Genomic DNA, 20,162 nt, shown 5'->3' with positions numbered 1-20,162 from the left:
GGGTTTGAACCACCAGCCTTCTGGTTAGCAGTCGAGTGCCTTAGGCACTACGCTACCAGAGCTCCCGTGGATTTGTCACAGAGATGAAAAATTGGGAAATCTAAAACAGAGTATAAAAGTGGGTATACTGATTTAAGAGTAAAGTCATAAATATCATGAAATGTTTTAAGTCTTGAGAATTAGGTGAAAACAATATAACCCCACATTACTACTTTCCAACCACGTATTTTCTAAAACAGTAATTTCTAATGATGTCATCTAAGTAACAATTGTAAAAACATAAACATCTGAAAAAAATATATTTGGTAGTATATTAACAGGATCTACTAGAATAGATATTAAAATACTTTTGGTGATTTTTACACAGTTAGAAATATTTGGTTAGACCAAGATAGTAGATCAAAATGACATGATAGCTCAGGGAGGCCACATACTCAAATGCCCAGAGTTAAGGCAGATAAAAAATGAGTGAAGCAGGCTCATTGTAAGGAATAACAGGAATAGTTGAGATTGTGTTGAAGAGGCAACCAAAAGGGACAGCTGTTCCTCGGCTCAAGCCACTGTTGCCACACAGAAAGCCGTTTGATCAGATCTTCTAATTCTCAAAAGATAGAGATATCACAGTTTTTACATGAAAACTCTCAATTTTTAAAATATTGGCAACTCAAATTTGTAAACTCTGTGCAGGCCATACAATGCATGGGCATTGTGGGAAGTCTTCAGGTTCTTGAATTGTCTAGTATCCTTTGCATTAGACACTTGTCCATTCATTATCATTAAGGGATACTTGAGGAAATCAGAGGTCAACATTTTTAAATGAAAAACAGCAACATGAAATAGATGAAAAAACTCTTGCACCAAGTTTCAGAAAACTTTGGTTTCAGAGTAGGCTCTGCCATTTAGAGCCGGGTGACTTCTTTTGAGCTTTGGCTTGTTCATCTGTAAAATGAAGGTTCATGAACTATCCTGTCTAACTTGCTGAGCCATTATGAGCAGCAAATTAGAAAGTAGGTCAAAGCACATCATAAACTATAAAGCTCTTTATAAATACAAGTAAGTACATGGCTTTAAAGAGAGATGTAATAGTGTAGCCTAAGAACATTTGATATCTATGTTGAGTTAGTTACCTCACAAAATGTAAATACAGATTACTTAGTTCATGGGGTTCCTCAAATACATTAAAATTATAAATTCCTTTTTAAGTGTTAAGTAGTAACTTGATAATAAAGTATTTGCCCAGCATGGCCAAATTCACTAAGGAACCACATATAAATCTCTAAAGAGGTGGGTACATCCTTGGCTCTCCCAAGGTAGTGAGCAATTTAATATAGCTAGTTTGCAAAAAGTTATTCCGGGTCCTCAATTTTTTCCCCCTTCTCTTTTATAATGTTGTTAAGACTACAGTGGTCTAATAAAACCTGCTACATACCCAGATTTATCCATTCCCTACTGCTACAGTCTTGGAAGCAATGACCCATCAGTTGGTGATGCAGGGAATGAAGAAGCTATGGAGTGGACAGGACCAGTAAGCAGCTTAGGTAAAAGAGAAAGCAGTCCTCTTAGGCATGCTTCACCTTCAGAATTATGGCTAATAATTCTTTCATCTTCCTACTTTTATTCAAAAGTGTTTGATGGAAACGAAGGACATGGTTTATTTTTATGTACAGAAAAATCAGCTCTGTACATTGGAAATGCTTTTTGGTAACTACTGTTCTCTTTATCCTGGAACAATAGCCATACATGAAACAAAGCCTAAGAAAGTCACCCAAATTTATGACGAACTGTACTGGATAAAAATTCCTGTCATAAACTATTCTATGAGATTCTTCAATTTTAGTTGTCATCAAACCTAGCAAACTCAACAAATCAAGTCTTTTTCACCTAGCTATTTCTTGAAGATTAATATGGAGGTTAACTGAATGACAGTAACTTGAAAGATTTTTAAAGCTCCAAATTAAAGTTTTTGCTTTAAAACCACATTTCTGGTAAGATTGTAATGTTTTTTTTTTTTTTACCTCCCCTCTGCTTTAAATGGGAGCTCTGGTAGCGTAGTGCCTAAAGCACTTGACTGCTGACCAGAAGGCTGGTGGTTCAAACCCATCAGCCACTCCTCCGAAGGAAGATGGGGCAATCTACTTCCGCAGTGATGTTGTTGTTGTTGTTGTTGTTTGCTGTCGAGTCGGCCCCGACTCATAGATACTGCCTCAGAAACCCAAGGAGGGGTCGCTATGAGTCGGGTCCGACTCAAGGGCACATAACAACAACTGCTTTAAACACTGTAAATGACTTACTTTAATTTTAAAAACGTTATGTTAGAATGAAATTGCCCTGCCATGAAAAGAATTTTTCCAAAGGCATAAGAAAAGATTTCTCTTTTTCATGTTGGTTCCTGGATGCCATTATGGGATCATGCAATGTCTTTTAAGAAAACCCTGTGGGAGCCAAGCTCAGTACTTAGATTTAAGTATCTCTAAATAAACAAAATATTAGTTTTAACCAGTAAAAAAGACAAACCTTTAAATCTTTAACTAATAAAAAAGTAAATTAACTAGAAATAAAACTCAAATCACTACCTTTTAAAAGAAAGCTGGAAAGTAAAAGGGAGTTTCAAGGAAGTCCTTATTTACTAGTACCTTTTAAAATTAAATCTTTTAAACTTTACTTGTAAAGGTAGTGATTGTGATTGTGGGCTTGGAATCAGATGATCTACGTTCAAATTCTAGCTTCTATCACTTGTTATATCTGGAAATTCAGGCACGTAATTTAACCTCTGTAAACATGTTTCCTTGACGTAAAACAAAGAAAATGACAATATTTTCGGGGTTATTGGAAGGATTAAGTGAGGTGATTCATAATTTTTTTTTCTCATGCCATATAAATTCATAATGCAGCAAAATGGCAGTAAAAACAGCTAAGAAGCACAATGTGACCCAATTTAGCTACACTGTAGGTCCACCAAGACCCCATTATAGATAGCAATGAACGTATCTACCTCAGGAATGATTTTAAAGTTAGAGCTATCTTTGTTACATAACACTGTTACAACTTTTTTCTTATACTTTAAGATATTTTTTCTATAAGCCAAATGAGTATTTTCTACAATTTAGGCTGAAAAGACAAGGCTGTTTTAATGAAAGAAGTCATATTAAAATCTGGTCACTTGGAAGATAATTAAAATTGTATAAATATTGTGGTACCATGACACTGTTTTGAGAAATTCCACTTGGCAAAGAATAAATACTCCATAAAAAGTTTCCTTAACAATTTTAAGTTTCTTTAACAATTACAGTGTCTAATTATAATAATGTAAATGTCCACAAGATTAACTTTTTCTAGAAAAGGAATCCAAGTTCTAAAGATCTGTTAATTTGATCTTAAACTTAAATAGCTATTCAAATTTTAATACGTGTGTGTAAACTATTTGAATTTGTATTTCAGATTGGCAGCAACCATTTGAATTAAACCATTCAAGTCCTTCAAAAATTTTCTTCCACAACTGTAATAGTGACCTACCCTAGAACAAGATAATGTAAAGAATGATTACAGTTAAAATACTTGAGAAAGAAATAGAAACTATACTTATTCTTTAAAACAAATTTCCAAAATAACAAAACCACCCAAAAGAGAAATATTGCAAATTTTATATTCATGTAAACTTGTAGTAATTTATACACCATTATGCAATGATAATGTTTTCCTTATACTGTCGATCTAAATTACTTTGTAGCCCTGCTGAAAACTAACTGATGATATACTGGTGCTTGAATACAAAAAATGTTAGAAATATATTTATTTGTGTGGATAGTCACTGTATATATTCTTAATTCTAAGGAGATATGAATATTAAACAATAATTATCTGACAAGCATCTACATAAACAACATTTCACATACAAAAAATATTTGGTAGACTAAATTAGCAACCCAGGTTAAAAATTATGTAGGATCTTCAAAGATAAACTTACATATTTTCAATTTCCTCACCTGAAATTTAACTTAGATTTTTTTTTTTTTTTTAAAGTAATAGCAATGATTGCAAAGTTTGGTATACATTTACCTTTCAGTTGAATTTAGTATTTTTTCCCATTTCTCTGTCAAAATTAGACACCAAGTAAGAGCTACTTGTTAAAAACTCACCTACAATGTTAATATGAACAGAGTTTTGTAAGATGAAATGCAAATTATTTTAACATCTAGTCCTGTAGAGATAATACTCTTTTAATCTAATTGATTCATTTACTGGACTTTCCTAGGAATCAATAAACAGCTTTAGAATCAACAGACACACAGCTAATATCAGAGATGGTACTTTTCAATTAATTAATTTTCATATACAGTTAAATCAGTTCCTGTATTATAAAGAAATCAAAGCTGTACTTTTGCTTTTTAATACATCACTGCTATACTAGGGGTGTAACTCCTTATAAAGCAAGCACAAATGTGGCATCAAACTTACTTTTCCAAAGAAGCCTTTGAAGAACTTCCTTTCCTGGAGGAACAGGGGGACAAGTCGAGTGCTATTATTGTATAGGCTAAATGTCCCAGGGTTTCACACCAATAAGCACATACAGAAGTTGGGGAAGGGGCAAAGTAGGAAAGGGGAGGGAGTGAGAGGTTTTTAAAGAGTTATCCACACCAGGAGTGACAGAGGAAAAAGGGTGCATGAAAATGCAAGGGAATACACTGTATGGCCTAAGAATCCATGGAAAGAGTGAGAAGAGATCAGATTCTGTATCCATGCAGAGCAACTAATTAGTTCAGTATTTCCTATTCCCTTTTGAAACAGATTATCCAAATTTGGCAGCAGAGAAAAAGATTAAGACATTCTGGTTTGGTGAGGTTTACACTTTAAACTTCATAATTTTGAGTAATAAACAGTGAATAGTTAAATGGAAAATTTCCATTAAAAATCAGTGGTCAACAACTGTGGAAATCATCAATTAAAAAGCCAGTCCACGTTCAGACTGACTACACAACCACATTTTAAAAAAGCAATATGCAACTTTTAATTATGAGTTTGCACCAAGGATATTTGTCACACATTTTACTTATTGAATTCAAGTTATCACTTATAGAATCCTCCATACTAGTTAAGGGGAAGCTTTCTATTTACACATATTAGATAAATTTGCATGTGTGTCTGTCTGCATACATTAAAATTACAGGCTCCCCAACCACTATCCGAAAGTAGAGTGTTCCTATGAAAACTTTCGTAAGCCAAAAGGGTGTAAAGTGAAGAAACAATTATCATCAATTTATACAGGAAAAATTTTTTAGCGCTTCCAGACTTCAAAATAATCAACCAAATCACACATAAAACCTAAAATAACACTAACAGAGAGCCTTCACAGACACAGTTCAAAGCCACAGCAGCTTGATACTGAAATGCTGAGTGGAGTTTCCAGAGAAAGAGCTTGGTGATGCCATTCTCACTGCTCAGGTTGCATACTGCCTCTTTAACAGCAAAACAAATGCTGAATGGTAGTTTTGCTTTTCACTTGTTTTGGTAAAAGTGAAAATCCTCTTCAAATTTCCTTCAATTAGCAAAAAACAGGTACTAATTTGGTGAAGAATACTGAAAGCATCATGGATGGCCAGAAGAACACAAATCTGTACTGGAAGAAGTGTAGCTGGAATGCTCCTTGGCAGCGAGAATGGCCAAACTTCGTCTCACCTACTTTGGTCATGCTGTCAGAAGGAATCATTCTCTGGAGAAGGATACCATGCTTGGAAAAGTGGAGGGTGAGCGAAAAAGGGGAAGTCCCTCAATGGGAAGGACTGACACAGTGGCTGCAACGGTGGGCTCAGGTATAGCAAGGATCATAAAGCTGGCACATGACTGGGCAGTGTTTCATTCTTTTGAACACAGGGTCTCTATGAGCTGGAGGAGACTTGATGGCACCTAACAACACCACCACAATGCAGGACTTTTGTAAAAGTGAAGTGGCATAAAGTGAACTTTCAAAAAGTGGGGGATACCTGTAGCTGAGTTATTTCAAAACACTCATGAGGAAATAACAGGTATGTTCTATTCTAGACACAAAATAAATCATCTATAGAGAAGAGAGGGTCAACGTTTACAGTGGAGCTGGGAAAACAGATTAAATTTGAGAATAAACCATGACTAGGGCCCTCTACTAAAATTTAAAGAATAGGGTTTTGTTTTCTTTTTAAATGTTATATTTTTAAAATACAGAAACTTGTAGTGACATTTATAACCATACATCTTATGTATTTTTGGTTCAAACTGGCCAATACCAGTTCACTTCAGCTCACTAATGCCTGAGACAGTGATTTTTATGCATTCCATATAATTTTTGACAAATTCCAGTTTTCCTATATTCATACTTTACACATACCAAATTTGACTATTAATGAATGTTTGCAGCTGTCTCTTCTCATTTTGAGTCATGCCATATGGTATACCATGCTAGGAGAGACAAACCGAAGAGGAATCACATCACATTCTAAGTCAAAAAGAACATTCAAGATCTATGCTGAAGTACAACACTGTCAGTGATAGAATAATGTTCATATGCCTACAAAGAAGACTGGTTAACACTACTGTTATTCAAATTTACATACCACCCACTAAAGCCAAAGATGAAGAAATAGAGTTTTATCAATTTCTTCAGTCTGAAATTGACCAAACCTGCAACCAAGATGCACTAGTGATAGTAATGCAACAAGTAATGCTTGTTGGAAACAAGTGGCATTGGTAGTTGGAAATTATGGCCTTGGTGAAAGAAATGTCACCAGAGACTGCATGATAGAATTATGCAAAAACAATGACTTATTCATGGCAAATACTTTCTAAAACAACATAAATACTGACTACACACATTGATCTCACCAGATGGGATACACAGGAATCAAACAGACTGTATCTCTGGAAAGAGGTGATGGAGAAGCTCACTATCTTCAGTCAAAACAAGACCAGTAGCTGACTGTGGAAAAGACTATCAACTGCTCATATGCAAGTTCAAGCTGAAGTTGAAGAAAATTAAAACAAGTTCACGAGAGCAAGAATATAATCTTGATTATATCCTATCTGAATTTGGAGACCATTTGAACAGTAATTTGATGCACTGAACACCAGTGACCGAAAACCAGACAGGTTATGGGATAATATCAAGGACATCATATAAAAACAAAGCAAATGGTTATTAAAAAGACAGGAAAGGAAGAAAAGACAAAAGTGGATGTCAGAAGACACTCTGAAACTTGCTCTTGAAAGTACAGTTGCTAAAGTGAATAGATGGAATGATTAAAAAGAAAGCTGAACAGAAGATTTCAAAAAACAGGTTGAGAAAACAAAGTAAAGTATTATAATGAAATGTGAAAAGAACTGGAGTTAGAAAACCAAAAGGGAAGAACATGCTGGGCATTTCTCAAGCTGAGAGAACTGAAGAAAAAATTAGCCTTGAGTTGCAATGCTGAAGGATTCTATGGGCAAAACACTGAACGATGCAGGAAGCTTCAAAAGAGGATGGAAGGAATACAGGAATACACAGAGTCATTATACCAAAAAGAACTGGTCAAGTTTCAACCATTTCAGGAGGTAGCATATAATCAAGAACTGATGGTACTAAAGGAAGAAGTCCAAGCTGAACGGAAGGAATTGACAAAAAACAAGGTTGTAGGAGTTGATGGAATATCTGTTGAGATGTTCCAACAAACAGATGCAGTGCTGGAGGCACTCACTCTTTTATGACAAGAAATATGGAAGACAGCTACCTGGCCAACTGATTGAAGAGATCCATATTTGTGCCTATTCCAAAGAAAGGTGATTCAACAGAATGTGGAAATCATCAAACAAATCATTAATATCACATGTAACTAAAATTTTGCTGAGGATAACTCAAAAACAGTTGCAGCAATAGGGAACTGCCAGAAATTCAAGCCAGATTCAGAAAAAGATGTGGAACAAGGGATATCATTGCTGATGTCAGATGGATCTTGGCTGAAAATAAAGAATACCAGAAAGATGCTGTGTTTTATTGACTATGCAGACATTTGACTGTGTGGATTGTAACATGTTATGGATAACATTGAGAAGAAAGGGAATTCCAGAACACTTAATTGTGCCCAGGAGGATTCTGTACATAGACCTCAAGAAGCTATCGTTCAAACAAAACAAGGGGATTACTGCATGGTTTAAAATCAGGAAAAGTGTGTGTCAGGGTTGTATTTTTTTTCACTTTACTTATTCAATCTATATGTTGAGCAAATAATCTAAGAAGTTGGACTATATAAAGAACAACACGCCATCAGGACTGGAGGAAACATTAACAACCTGCATGCAATATGTGGCTGACACAACCTTCCTAGCGGAAAGTGAAGAAGACTTGAAGCACTTACTGATAAAGATCGAAGATGACAGACTTCAGTATGGATTACACCTCAACATAAAGAAAACAAAAGTCCTCACAAATGGACCAATAAGCAACATCATGAGAAACAGAGAAAAAACTGAAGTCGTCAAGGATTTCACTTTACTTGGATCCACAATCAACACCTATGGAAGAAGCAGTCAAGAAATCAGATGACATATTGCACTTGGCAAATCTGCAGCAAAGCAGCTCTTTAAATTGTTAAAGAGCAAAGAGGTCACTTTGAAGACTAAGGTGCACCTGACACAAGCCATGGTATTTTCAATAGCTTCATGTGCATGTGAAAGGTGAATAATGAATAAGGATGACCCATAAAGAACTGATGCATTTCAACTGTGGTATTGGTGAAGAATACTGAAAATATCATGGACTGCCAGAAGAATGAACAAATCTGTCTTAGAAGTACAGCCAGAGTGCTTCTTAGAAATGAGAATGGCCTGATTTCACCTCATGTACTTTGGTCATGCAGTCAGTAGGGACCATTCCCTGGAGGATATTATGCTTGGAAAAGTAGAGTGTCAACGAAAAATGGGAAGACCCTGTATGAGATGGAATGACACAGTGGCTGCAACGATGGGCTCAAGCATGACAAAGATTCAGAAGATGCCCAGAACATGGCAGTATTTTGTTTTGTTGTTGGTAAGGTCACTATGAGTCTGTGCCAACTCGACAGCACCTACATCATCATCATCTTATGTATATTACCTGAATAAGAGAAATATAACTATCTGTGGTCCTACCACCAATTCTTAAGCATACAAAAAATGAAAACTGGCCACCACTTAAAATTTTAAGATCTTATGTAAAGTGTATGGGTTTTAACTTACCAAAGCTAGCTTAATGTTTTATTTCTTTCTGGTAGCATAGTGCCTAAGGCACCTGACTGCTAACCAGAAGGCTGGTGGTTCAAATACACCAGCCACTCCTCAGAAACCCAACGAGGGGTCGCAATGAGTCGGGTCCCACTCAATGGCACACAACAACCACCATCACCACCTTTGGTCAAAGTATACGCCTTTACTTTTTATTATCATCAGTTTTTAATGTTGGGTCAATCTCTAGAAAAAGACGTTGTTATGTGCTGTTGAGTTGGACCCGACTCATAGCGACCCCTCCTTGGGTTTCTGAGGCAGTATCACTATGGAAATAGATTGCCCAACCTTCCTTCCAAGGAAGGGCTGGTGGATTTGAACCACAAGCCTTCTGGTTAGCAGTCAAGTGTCTTAGGCACTATGCTACCAGAGCTCCTAGAAAAAGACATACTGTATTACAATTTGACTCTTTCAGATAATTTATAAACTCATTCAATGCTCTCAAACATTGAGAAGTTTGCTTTTCCCCTAAGTTTTGAAAATCATAAGCAGCATCAAATGTATCCATAGAATATTTTGAACTTAATCTGGAAAAATAATAAAATAATCTAGGGCAATTATCACAATAAAACTAATTTCTGCTGCCAAGTTTGGTGACCTAGTTTTGTTAGTTAAATAACAATCAGCTTTCAAGAATGCAGCCAATGTTAAGAGATTCATCATTCCTGAGGGTTGGGGCGGTGAAGGAAGGAGATCAGTTAATATTTAGCTCTGTGAAAAGCTCTTGTTACACATGGAGTTTTTCCCTATTTTTACAAAAGATCTGTGATGCCAATGAAACAGTTTACATGCAAAATGCATAAATAGGCAGTTATTAGATTAGAGAATAGTATTAATGTTCTTTTTAAAAGAACTATATTATGATTCTTTTACCTGCTAAAACAAGAACATATATTAAAACAAATATATCAAATAGTGAATAAAAAACCATTAGGAACTGACAGTATAATGAATCTCTAAACCAAGACAGAGAGGGAGAAACATTTAAGAGACAATGGGAAGAAAAGACCTTTTAAAATGAAGGGCATCTTGGACAAGAATCAAGCAAAATAACCAAAAGCCTAACATACAAAATTGGTTTAAAAAGGACATTAGCCCTTACCCTGAAACAGACTATGCTACAAAGGCACTAAAAATGGGCAATGGCCATTTCTACCATTTAGTCTATAAAATCTAAGTTCCAATGTACCTAATCAGTGAAATTATATCACAATGTAAATGAGCTGAAACTAAGTTTATGCACAGAAAGTAATTAAAACTTAAAAAATATATATTTATGTTCTGCAGTGCATATTTTCCCCTTCACTTGATTCAGTTTAATAGTTATTTCTTTTTTTCCCCCTCAAGGCAGAGATTTTTATTATTTAACATATTTTATTGCATTTTAGGTGAAAGTTTAGACAACAAATTAGGCTCTCCTATAATAATTTTTATGCATATTAATCCATGACATTGGTTATAATTTTCACAACATTTCAGCTCTTTTATTATGTCCATTCTGTTTCTGTTTCCATTGATCTAGCTTCCCTTTCCCTCTTTGCCTTCTCACCTTTGTTTTTGGGTAAATACTGACCTCTGGGTCTCATATAGTTCATTGTTTGAGGGCACACACTATTTACAGGTGATACTGTTTGTTTTGTAAGCCAATGTATTATTTGACTGAAGGGTGACCGTGGAAAGAACTTCAATCTCATGTTCAAAGGTTATCTTAGGGAGATAGTCTTGGGGATCCTCTACCGTCTTTCAGTCCAGTATGTCTGGCCTTTTAAAGAAATTTGGGTTTTGTTCTATATTTTTCTTCCATTCTATCCAGGACCTTCTATCGTGTCCCTGGTCAGAAAGGCTGGTATTGGTAGCCAGTGAAATGCATATTTTAAATCACTAATCTTTTGTTTAGTTATATTTTTTCATTTGAGAGTGGCAAATAATCATCAAGTATGTAGATACCTTCCAACAGAAGTTTAAGTAATTCTAAATCGTAAGGGACTTCTTAGGGGGTAAAAAACTCTATCACTCACAAATTATCCTGCTTTTTCAATTCCATATTAAAAGGCACCAGAACGCTAAAATTTTAGTTCAAAGATCACTGAGGTAATAGCTCTAATATATTTGTTTTGCTACTTAACTGGTACATCTGAGCTACATAATTCTTTAAATTTTTAAACATTAGCATTCAAACTAGTTTCAAATTTGTGCTATTTCTTCTTCAACACTCTGTAGGTTTGTGCACGCTTACATTATTTGCTTCTATTTACTTGAAACTTTATGATCATTAACAAAAAACCAAAACTAAACAAAAAACCCCAGAGACACAGCATTTGGCAGAAGAAAAGCATCTGACACAGCCAGGTTGCAAGTCTCCAGTCTCATCACAGACCGATTTGGATCCAAGTTATTACTGAAAATACTTGGCTCTGAGTGTTAAGATAAGAATATAACACATCTACTCAGGAACTAGGTAAAGAGGTAATAACAGGGCCTTTAAAAAAGAAAGAAAGAAAGAAAAAAAAGGTAGTGTATGTTTGTTAGATGAATGTTTGGTCAGAAGAAAAAAAGAATTGGAAATTTCTGTGCCGTGAAAATGTGAAAAGAAGACAAAATTAATGAATTTTTATTGACTAATATGATCTGAGAAGAACAACATCCTGAAGACTCCCATCTTTCTGCAAGCTTCCTAGTACAGCATAGAAAGCATAATTATAGAAAGGGTATTTATTTTAATAATCAGAAAATTGACCTTATTTATCAATAATTCAATCTCATTTAAAAAAAAAAAAGAAGAAGAAGATATCTGCCATACAAAATTATATATAACATTTACTCCAACTTTCCTGGATAAGGTTTGTCTGTTCTCTATATGAAAACTTTTAAATAACTTCTTGAACAAAAAGTCTAGAAATAGTCAATTTTCTCTTAAAGTTCAAAGTTTAAGTATGTCCAGAAAAGCAATCATCAAATATATATAATATCTTTTTAGTCAAAAAGGCCATAGAGAACTGAGAACCTTTAGAGATATACAAAAGGATTTTATCAACTTTAAAATATTAAGATATGGTTATGATGATGACTATGAGATTCAATCTGGCCACATCCTGAGAAGGACCCACAATGCTTTCTGTCTTTTTTGAGTGACTGCTCTGTGTTAGACACTGTTCCGGGCATAAGTTAACTGTTTTAATGGCAATTTGATTCCTCTTTCTGGTGAAAATAAAAACTCAATAGAATTTTACTATATGAATGGTCCTACACCTCAAATAATTGTGCTTATAGTTTGGAATCTTCTTGGCTTAACAAAATAAAACAAAAAATCTACTCAACTAAAATATTACTTTTAAAATTGAACAGTTAATTGTGGTTATCTCTGGGATTGCATGAGATTTTATTTTATTTATGCATTTTTTTGTTACTCATTTGGGTTTTATGCAATGAATACATATTCCTATATAGGAAAAGGAGCTCTGGTAGTGCAATGCCTAAGGCACTTGACTGCTAACCAGAAGGGTTCAAACCCACCAACCACTCCTTGGAAGGAAGGTTGGGCAATCTACTTCCGTAGTGATACTGCCTCAGAAACCCAAGGAGGGGTTGCTGTGAGTCAGGTCTGACTCCGTGGCACACAACAACAACAATATAGTAAAGGTAAATTTTTAAAACTAGACAGTTAAAAGGATTAACTCCTTGTTAAACAATTAAGTATCATTTCTCTTCTGGACAAACTTAAACCACCCCTAGTTTTTCTTTATTTAGAGAGTGAACATTTAGGAATACTCTGAATTTAAAGACTTTGTAAAGAATAATTCTGCACTCACCTTTTAATAGTAAGTTATGAGATTTTAATAAACAGTACCTTTAGCAATTAATTGATACATTTTTACCAAAGATTTTGTATAGACAGTTTTCTTGTACTATTGAAAGAAACCTAAACCCACTGCCATGGAGTGGATTCTGGCTCACAGCAAACTTAAAGGACAGTGTAGAACAGTCCCATATAGTTTCCAGGGCTGTTACAGAAGCAGACTGCCTCATCTTTCTCCTGCAGAGTGGCTGGGGGTCTGAATGCAGATCTTCTGGTTGGCAGCTGAGTGGTTTGACCATTGCACCACCAGAGCTCCTTTAAGAAACCTAATGTCCAATAAAAATCTGATTTAACTTGTTTTTCTTCTAGAAGTTTCAATGTAATTTGTTCAATAATTCATGCCTTCCTATTCTTTTTGTGATGTTTTATTTGTTACATATTATTATATGTATATAGGGTTTATTTCAGGTCTATCTAGTCTGTTCACTGATTGTTGTCTTAGTCATTGATATAATAATGTTGCAAAATAATCTTTCATGAGTAACAGAGCAAGTCACTGCAATACTCTTACTTTTTTAACACTTTTAGCTAAACTCATCTTTTTATTATTCTTTTAGATAAACTTGGAAATACAAATTCAATCTTTTGTTTAATGAAATGATTCTATTTTGAACTAGTAATCAAAAAAATAAAATATGTGAGGCTGTGTATAGCACGATTAATATATTCAGGTGGACAAGGCAAGTCTATAAATTATACTTTCATGTACCATAATACGGGAGGCTCTACTGACATAGTGCCTAAGGCATCTGACTGCTAACCAGAAGGCTGGTGGTTCAAACCCACCAGTCACTCCTCGGAAGGAAGGTTGAGCAATCTACTTCTGTAGTGATACTGCCTCAGAAACCCAAGGAGGGGTTGCTATGAGTTGGATCTGACTCGAGGGCAGTGAGTTAGAGTGAGTACCATAATACGTTGAATACAAATCCCCTTAATCTGAGACACAGATAATAGGAAGTGTTTCACTCATTTAAAGATTTAAATGACTAATATCTAATATCTGACACAGAATATATGTGCATATATGTATGTATACGTATGTGTATAAAGCTTTTTTTTTTTGTTTTTTGTTTTTTAGTTCTCTGTACACTACAATCTTGTCATTTTTTTTTTTTTTTTTTCCTTTATCTTCTATAACAGATTCAGGCTTTTGCTCCAAAATAAAATCCACCTGTCTCTGATTGAATGCTTCCTTCATTTGATTTCTCTTATATTGAGGAATTACAGATAGGAGATTATACAGAATGCACTGAGAAGCAGAAAAGTTTTGCTTACTAAGCAAATTGAAAAAAAGCAGTTATTAGCAGCCAATCTTGTGGCAGCCCACCATACCAGCAAACCCAAAGCAACAAGTATTTAATGTTGTTTGGAGCAAGGGCATGCATAAGCAAAGCTAAAAGCATTTGCAACAAAGAAGGAAAAAGGTCACATATTGGAGAGAAGGAAGGTTGTGAAGTAGGCTTTTACAATCTATGGAACATTCTTTAAACCTATCTAAAATATGAATTAACACTATAATTTGACCGTTTAAGAATGCTGAATGATTTCCTTTTATTAAATGCCTCTATTGTAGTATATTGCATGTGCCTGGAATGTATGTTCTATGGATGACAGGTAAAGTAAACATCATTTATCCTGGAAAAGGCCTCTCCATTTCAAGTATGCTGGAGTTTGTGCAAAAAGCCGTAGAAACGGGGTTTGTTAAGTTAGAGGAACAAAGAGAAGAAAAACTGGGGCTAAATGTACTTGGGAAGCAGGAGTCATGATAATAATGAAAATGTCATATTCCTCAACCCCACCCCCCAAATCTAAAACCTCATCAGCTATTAACACAGATACTTCTATCTTCTATTTCTTCCTGGAAAGGTGTTTCTCTTATGGGAGATTTAAAATCAGTAGTTTATAATCCAGTTATCACAGTTAAGTTAAGATACCAACTGGTACAGTTTTATCCTTTAGAATATTATTCTTCTATCAGGTTTCATACCATTTGTTCAGTGTGGTTCCAAATCAAAAGTAAGTACTTTTTGGATAATGTTTGACCTAAATTGAAGGGGTTGTTTTTTTGTTATTTATGCCTTTGGATGGACCGTATAACATGTTCTTTATTGGTGAGCCCACACTTTTGGCTTAGGAAAAATATTGTTCTTACCAGATACTGGGTCACACAAAGAAATTATTTTTAAGTAATGTTTTATAGTGTTTTGGGTGAAAGTTTACAAAGCAAATTAGATAGATCACTAAAATTTACTGAGCAAAATCTTTTAAGGAAATACTGACAGCATATATATCAACACTGGAAAACCATCAAATACATACAGCTTTCAATCTTTTTACGGCATCTTCACAGATGTGCATTCCTCTTGATTCATCAACTTCTACATGGCCAAGGTACTGTGGAAAGAAGAAAGAAGTCAGGGCTATTTCTATGTTTACTGAGTAGCTACTATAGGGTAAGAAACCAAACCAAATCCATTGCTGTTAATTAGATTCTAACTCATAGTAACACTCTAGGACAGAGCAGAAATGCCCCATAAGGTTTCCAAGGCTGTCATCTTTACAGAAGGAGCTCTAATGGCTCTTTCCGAGGTGGCATCACTATGGAAGTAGATTGCCCAATCTTCCTTCCAAGGAGTGGCTGATGGGTTTGGATTGCCAGCCTTCTGGTTGACAGTCAAATGCCTTAGGCACTATGCCACCAGAGCTCCTTTGGCTCTGGTAGTATAATCAAAAACCCAAACCAAACTCATTGCCAATGAGTTGATTCTGACTCAAAGAGACCCTCTTTTGGGTTTTTGAGGCAGTAAATCTTTATGGAATTAGATTGCCCAGTCTTCCTTCCATGACAGTATAATAGCCTACGCTAAGTAACTACAGTTACTATATTTCTAAGCCTAATTTTAAGACAAAGCAGAATAAATATATCATTAAAAAAGGCACAAACAAAAATGACACAGTTGTTCAAAAGGTGAAGGGATCATAAACTCTTTTAACGGGGACAACGAAAGAACAGGGCAGAGAATTAGAAAAAAAAAAATAAGGAGATAGTGCATCTGAGCTTTAAAAGACTCAATAAAAAATTTCAATTGGCAAAAATGGAAAGTCTGGGAACTATTTTAGGGAGACAGAATTACATAAACAAAGTTACAGGTATGGTATAGTGTAATTATATATCAACAAATATTCCTATTTGCCTGAACAGAGGTCTACAGAGCTGGGAATTTTAATGCTGAATTTAAGAGTCTGCAATTGGTCTTAGAGGCCACAGACAATCAACACTGTGAGGCAGTAATATGACCTAAATTGTACCTTAGAATAGACATACTCCTGGGTTGGAAAAGAAATGATGGTAGCACAGAGTGTCCTATTAGATGTGCTCTCTTTTGAAAGCAAATTCAGGACACTATCTTCAGGTAAGATGGAGTAGACACACTCCATTCTGTCCCTCCCACTGAATGAAATGATAAAACCTGGACAGATTGTATGGAAGAGTTATTTGAGGTCTCTGAAACGTAAACAGTAGAAGATGAATCAGGGAAGAACATAAGAATTCAAAGGATCAATGAAATGATTTTTTTTCCCCTACAACCTCTTTGATATCTCTCAGCTAGAACCCAACACAGCCAGAAACCAGAGGAACTCTGGGAAAAACCTGTAGCTCTGACTTGAAGACCAGGAAAGGGAACTCCAAGGAGGCACTGAAGAAGTTCAACATCATCAGTCAAAACAAGGCTAGTGGAACAGACCATCAATTACTTATATGCAAGTTCAAGCTGAAGCTGAAGAAAAATTTTGAAAGTCCACCAGAGTCAAAATACAACCTTGATTATATCCCACCTGAATTTAGAGACCTCTGAAAATAGATTTGATGCACTGAACACCAATGACTGAAGACCAGATGAGTTGTGGGATGACATCAAGAACATCATACATGAAGAAAGCAAAAAGCCATTAAAAAGGGAAGAAAGAAATGACCAAAATGGATGTCAGAAGACACTCTGAAACATGCTATAGAAAGTAGAGTACCTAAAGCATATGTAAGAAATGATAAAGAAAAAGACCTGAAAAGAAGATTTTAAAGGGCAGCTCAAGAAGACAAAGCAAAGTATTACAATGAAATGTGAAAAGAAGTAGTTAGAAAATCAGAAGGGAAGAACACACTTGGCGTTTCTCAAGCTGAAAGAACTGATGAAAAAATTCAAGCCTTGAGCTGCAATACTGAAGGATTTTATGGGTAAAACATTGACAATACAGGAAGCATCAAAAGAAGATGGAAGGAATACACAAAGTCGTTATACCAAAAAGAACTGGTTGAGGTTCAACCATTTCAGTAGATAGCACATGATTAAGAACCGATGGTACTAAAGGAAGAAGTCCAAGCTGCACTGAAGGAACTGACAAAAAACAAGGCTATAGGAAATGATGGAATACCCATTGAGATGTTTCAACAAACAGATGCAGTGTTGGAGGTGTTCATTCATTTATGCCAAGAAATATGGAAGACAACTACTTGGTCGATTGACTGGAAGAGATCCATATTTGTGCCCATTCCAAATAAAGGTGATTCAACAGAATGCAGAAATTATCAAACAATACCATTAATAACACACACAAGTAAAACTTTGCTGAAGATAACTCAAAAATGGTTGTAGCAGTACGTTGACAGAAATTTGCCAGAAATTTAAGCTAGATTCAGAAGAGGATGTGGAACAAAGGAGATTAGTGACGTCAGATGGATCCTGGCTGAAAGCAGAGAATACCAGAAAGATATTTACTTGTGTTTTTATTGACTGTACAAAGGCATTTGACTGCATGTATCATAGCACACTATGGATAACACTGTAAAGAATGGGAATTCCAGAGCACTTCATTGTGCTCATGAGGAGCCTGTACATAGACCAAGAGGCAGTCATTCAAGCAGAACAATGGGACACTGCATGGTTTAAAATCAGGAAAGGTGTGTGACATGGTTGTATCCTTTCACCATACTTACACAATCTCTATGCTGAACAAATAATCTGAGAAGCTGGACTATATGAAGAAGAACATGGCATTGTACTTAGAGGAAGAATCATTAACAACCTGTGATATGCAGATGACACAACCTTGCTTGCTGAAAGAAGAGGACTTGAAGCACTTACTGAAGAAGATCAAAGACTACATCCTTACACCTTTATGATAAGGATTATACCTTATCATAAAGAAAACAAAAATTCTCTATCATGGAAAATGTTCCATGTGCACTGGAAAAGAATGTATATTGTGCTGTTGTTGGGTGAAGTGCTCTGTAGATGTCTATAAGGTCAAGTTGGTGGGTTGTATTGTTTAGTTCTTCTGCATCTTTGTTGAGCTTCTTTCCAGTTGTTCTATCTTTCATTGAAAGTGGTGTATTAAAAATCTCCCACTATGACTGTGGAGTCATCTATTTGCCTTTTCAACTCTTAAAATCTGATTTATGTATTTTGGGGCTCTTTCATTGGGTCCATAGATATTTATTACAGTTATATTGTCATGTTCAATTGATTCTTTAATCATTATATAATGTCCTTCCTTGTCTCGTATGGTGGTTTTTGTCTTAAAGTCAATTTGATAAGAAATTAATATTGCCACTCCTGCTCTTTCACGGTTGCCAATTGCTTGATATATGTTTCCAACCTTTGATTTTTATTCTGTTTTTGTCTTTGTCTTTAAGGTGTGTCTCTTGTAGACAGCATATTGATGACTTTTGTTTTCTTATCCAATCTACAACTCTCCGTCTCCTGAGTGGTGCATTTAATCCATTAACATTCAGTGTAATTATTGACAAGTATGGATTGATTGCTGTCATTTTGTTATGTGTTTTTTCATGGTGTCCCTGGTTTTTTGCTCCATATTATATTCTGTGCTGAGCTCATTTTGTTTATGAATCATGTTATCATTTCCTTTGTTGCTGTTGTTTTAGTATTTGCTGAATATTTGTGTTTATCCTCTTTTTTACTGTGATGTGAAGTTTTGTCATTTTTCATGGAGGTTACCCTGTGATTTATAATTTTCTCCCCAAGATTAGAACAGTCCATTCTATCTTGCAAATCTCTTGACTTCCTCACCATTTAGAAGTTCTGTAACTACACAGTATCTTCCCTCTTTTTGGTTTGCAGTTGTCTTAACTTGCCAGCTAATGTCTCTGGTTCCCTGTTTACAACCTCATAAGCTTATTTTACTTTGGATATGTCCACAGCTGTGGTTTCTAGGTTATGTCATCTTGTGTACTGATGGTCGGTTGTTATTTGCTATTTTTGGTTCTCTGTTCAAAGGACTCCCTTTAACATCTCTTGTAAGGTTGGTCTGGTTTTAATAAGGTTCCCTTAGTTTCTGCTTATCTGAAAATGTCCTAATTTCACCATCATATTTAAAGGATAATTTTGCCAGGTATAATTCTTGGTTGAAAATTTTTCTCTTTCAGCATTTTATATATACCATCCCATTGCCTTCTCGCTTGCATGGTTTCTGCTGAGAAATCAGAGTTTATTCTTACTGGCTGATCTTTGTAAGTAACTTTTTATTTTTCCCATGCTGCTTTCAGGATTCTGTCTTTGTCCTTTGTTTTGGTGGTTTGATGATGGTATGTCTCAGTGATTTTCTTCTGGGGTCTATCCTGTTTAGGGTTCGTTGTACATCCTGAATGGATATATTCTCATCTTTCATCATATCAGGGAAGTTCTCTTGCAACAAATCTTGGACAATTTTCTCAGTGGTTTCATTTTCCCTTCCTGTTTGGAATTCCAATGACACGGAGGTTATTCCTTTTGATGGTATCCCACATGAACGTTAGGCTTTCTTCATTTTGTTTTGTTCATTTTTTTTTTGATTGATCCCTTTCCAAAGAAGTCTTCAGGTATGTGTCTTCAATCTCATTAATTCTGTCTTCCATTGCATCAATTCTAATCCGTTGCCCCAACAATTTGTTATCTATTTCTGACCATTTAGTATTAATCTTCTGGACTTCTATCTATAGATTTAGAATCATTTCTAATTTTTCATTTATTTTGTCATTTTGTTCTTG

The 20,162-nt window shown here is 35.3% G+C and overlaps 1 protein-coding gene across 1 annotated transcript in view; it reads right to left on the bottom strand.

The window, feature by feature from the left end:
* The window catches only part of NUMB (NUMB endocytic adaptor protein), a 95,310-nt gene that overhangs the window by 26,804 nt on the left and 48,344 nt on the right, over positions 1 to 20,162 (bottom strand). The window contains exons 2-3 of the mRNA XM_007941388.2: positions 15,440 to 15,514; positions 4,456 to 4,488 (exon numbers count right to left, since the gene is read on the bottom strand). Coding sequence (XP_007939579.1) covers positions 4,456 to 4,488; positions 15,440 to 15,514 — 108 coding nt within the window. The remainder of the gene's footprint in view (positions 1 to 4,455; positions 4,489 to 15,439; positions 15,515 to 20,162) is intronic.

This window comes from Orycteropus afer, unplaced genomic scaffold (genome assembly GCF_000298275.1).
Source record: "Orycteropus afer afer isolate SDZICR_OR568_19922 unplaced genomic scaffold, OryAfe1.0 scaffold00079, whole genome shotgun sequence".
NCBI classification, from domain to species: domain Eukaryota; kingdom Metazoa; phylum Chordata; class Mammalia; order Tubulidentata; family Orycteropodidae; genus Orycteropus; species Orycteropus afer.
This window is presented reverse-complemented; position numbering and strand designations above follow the sequence as displayed.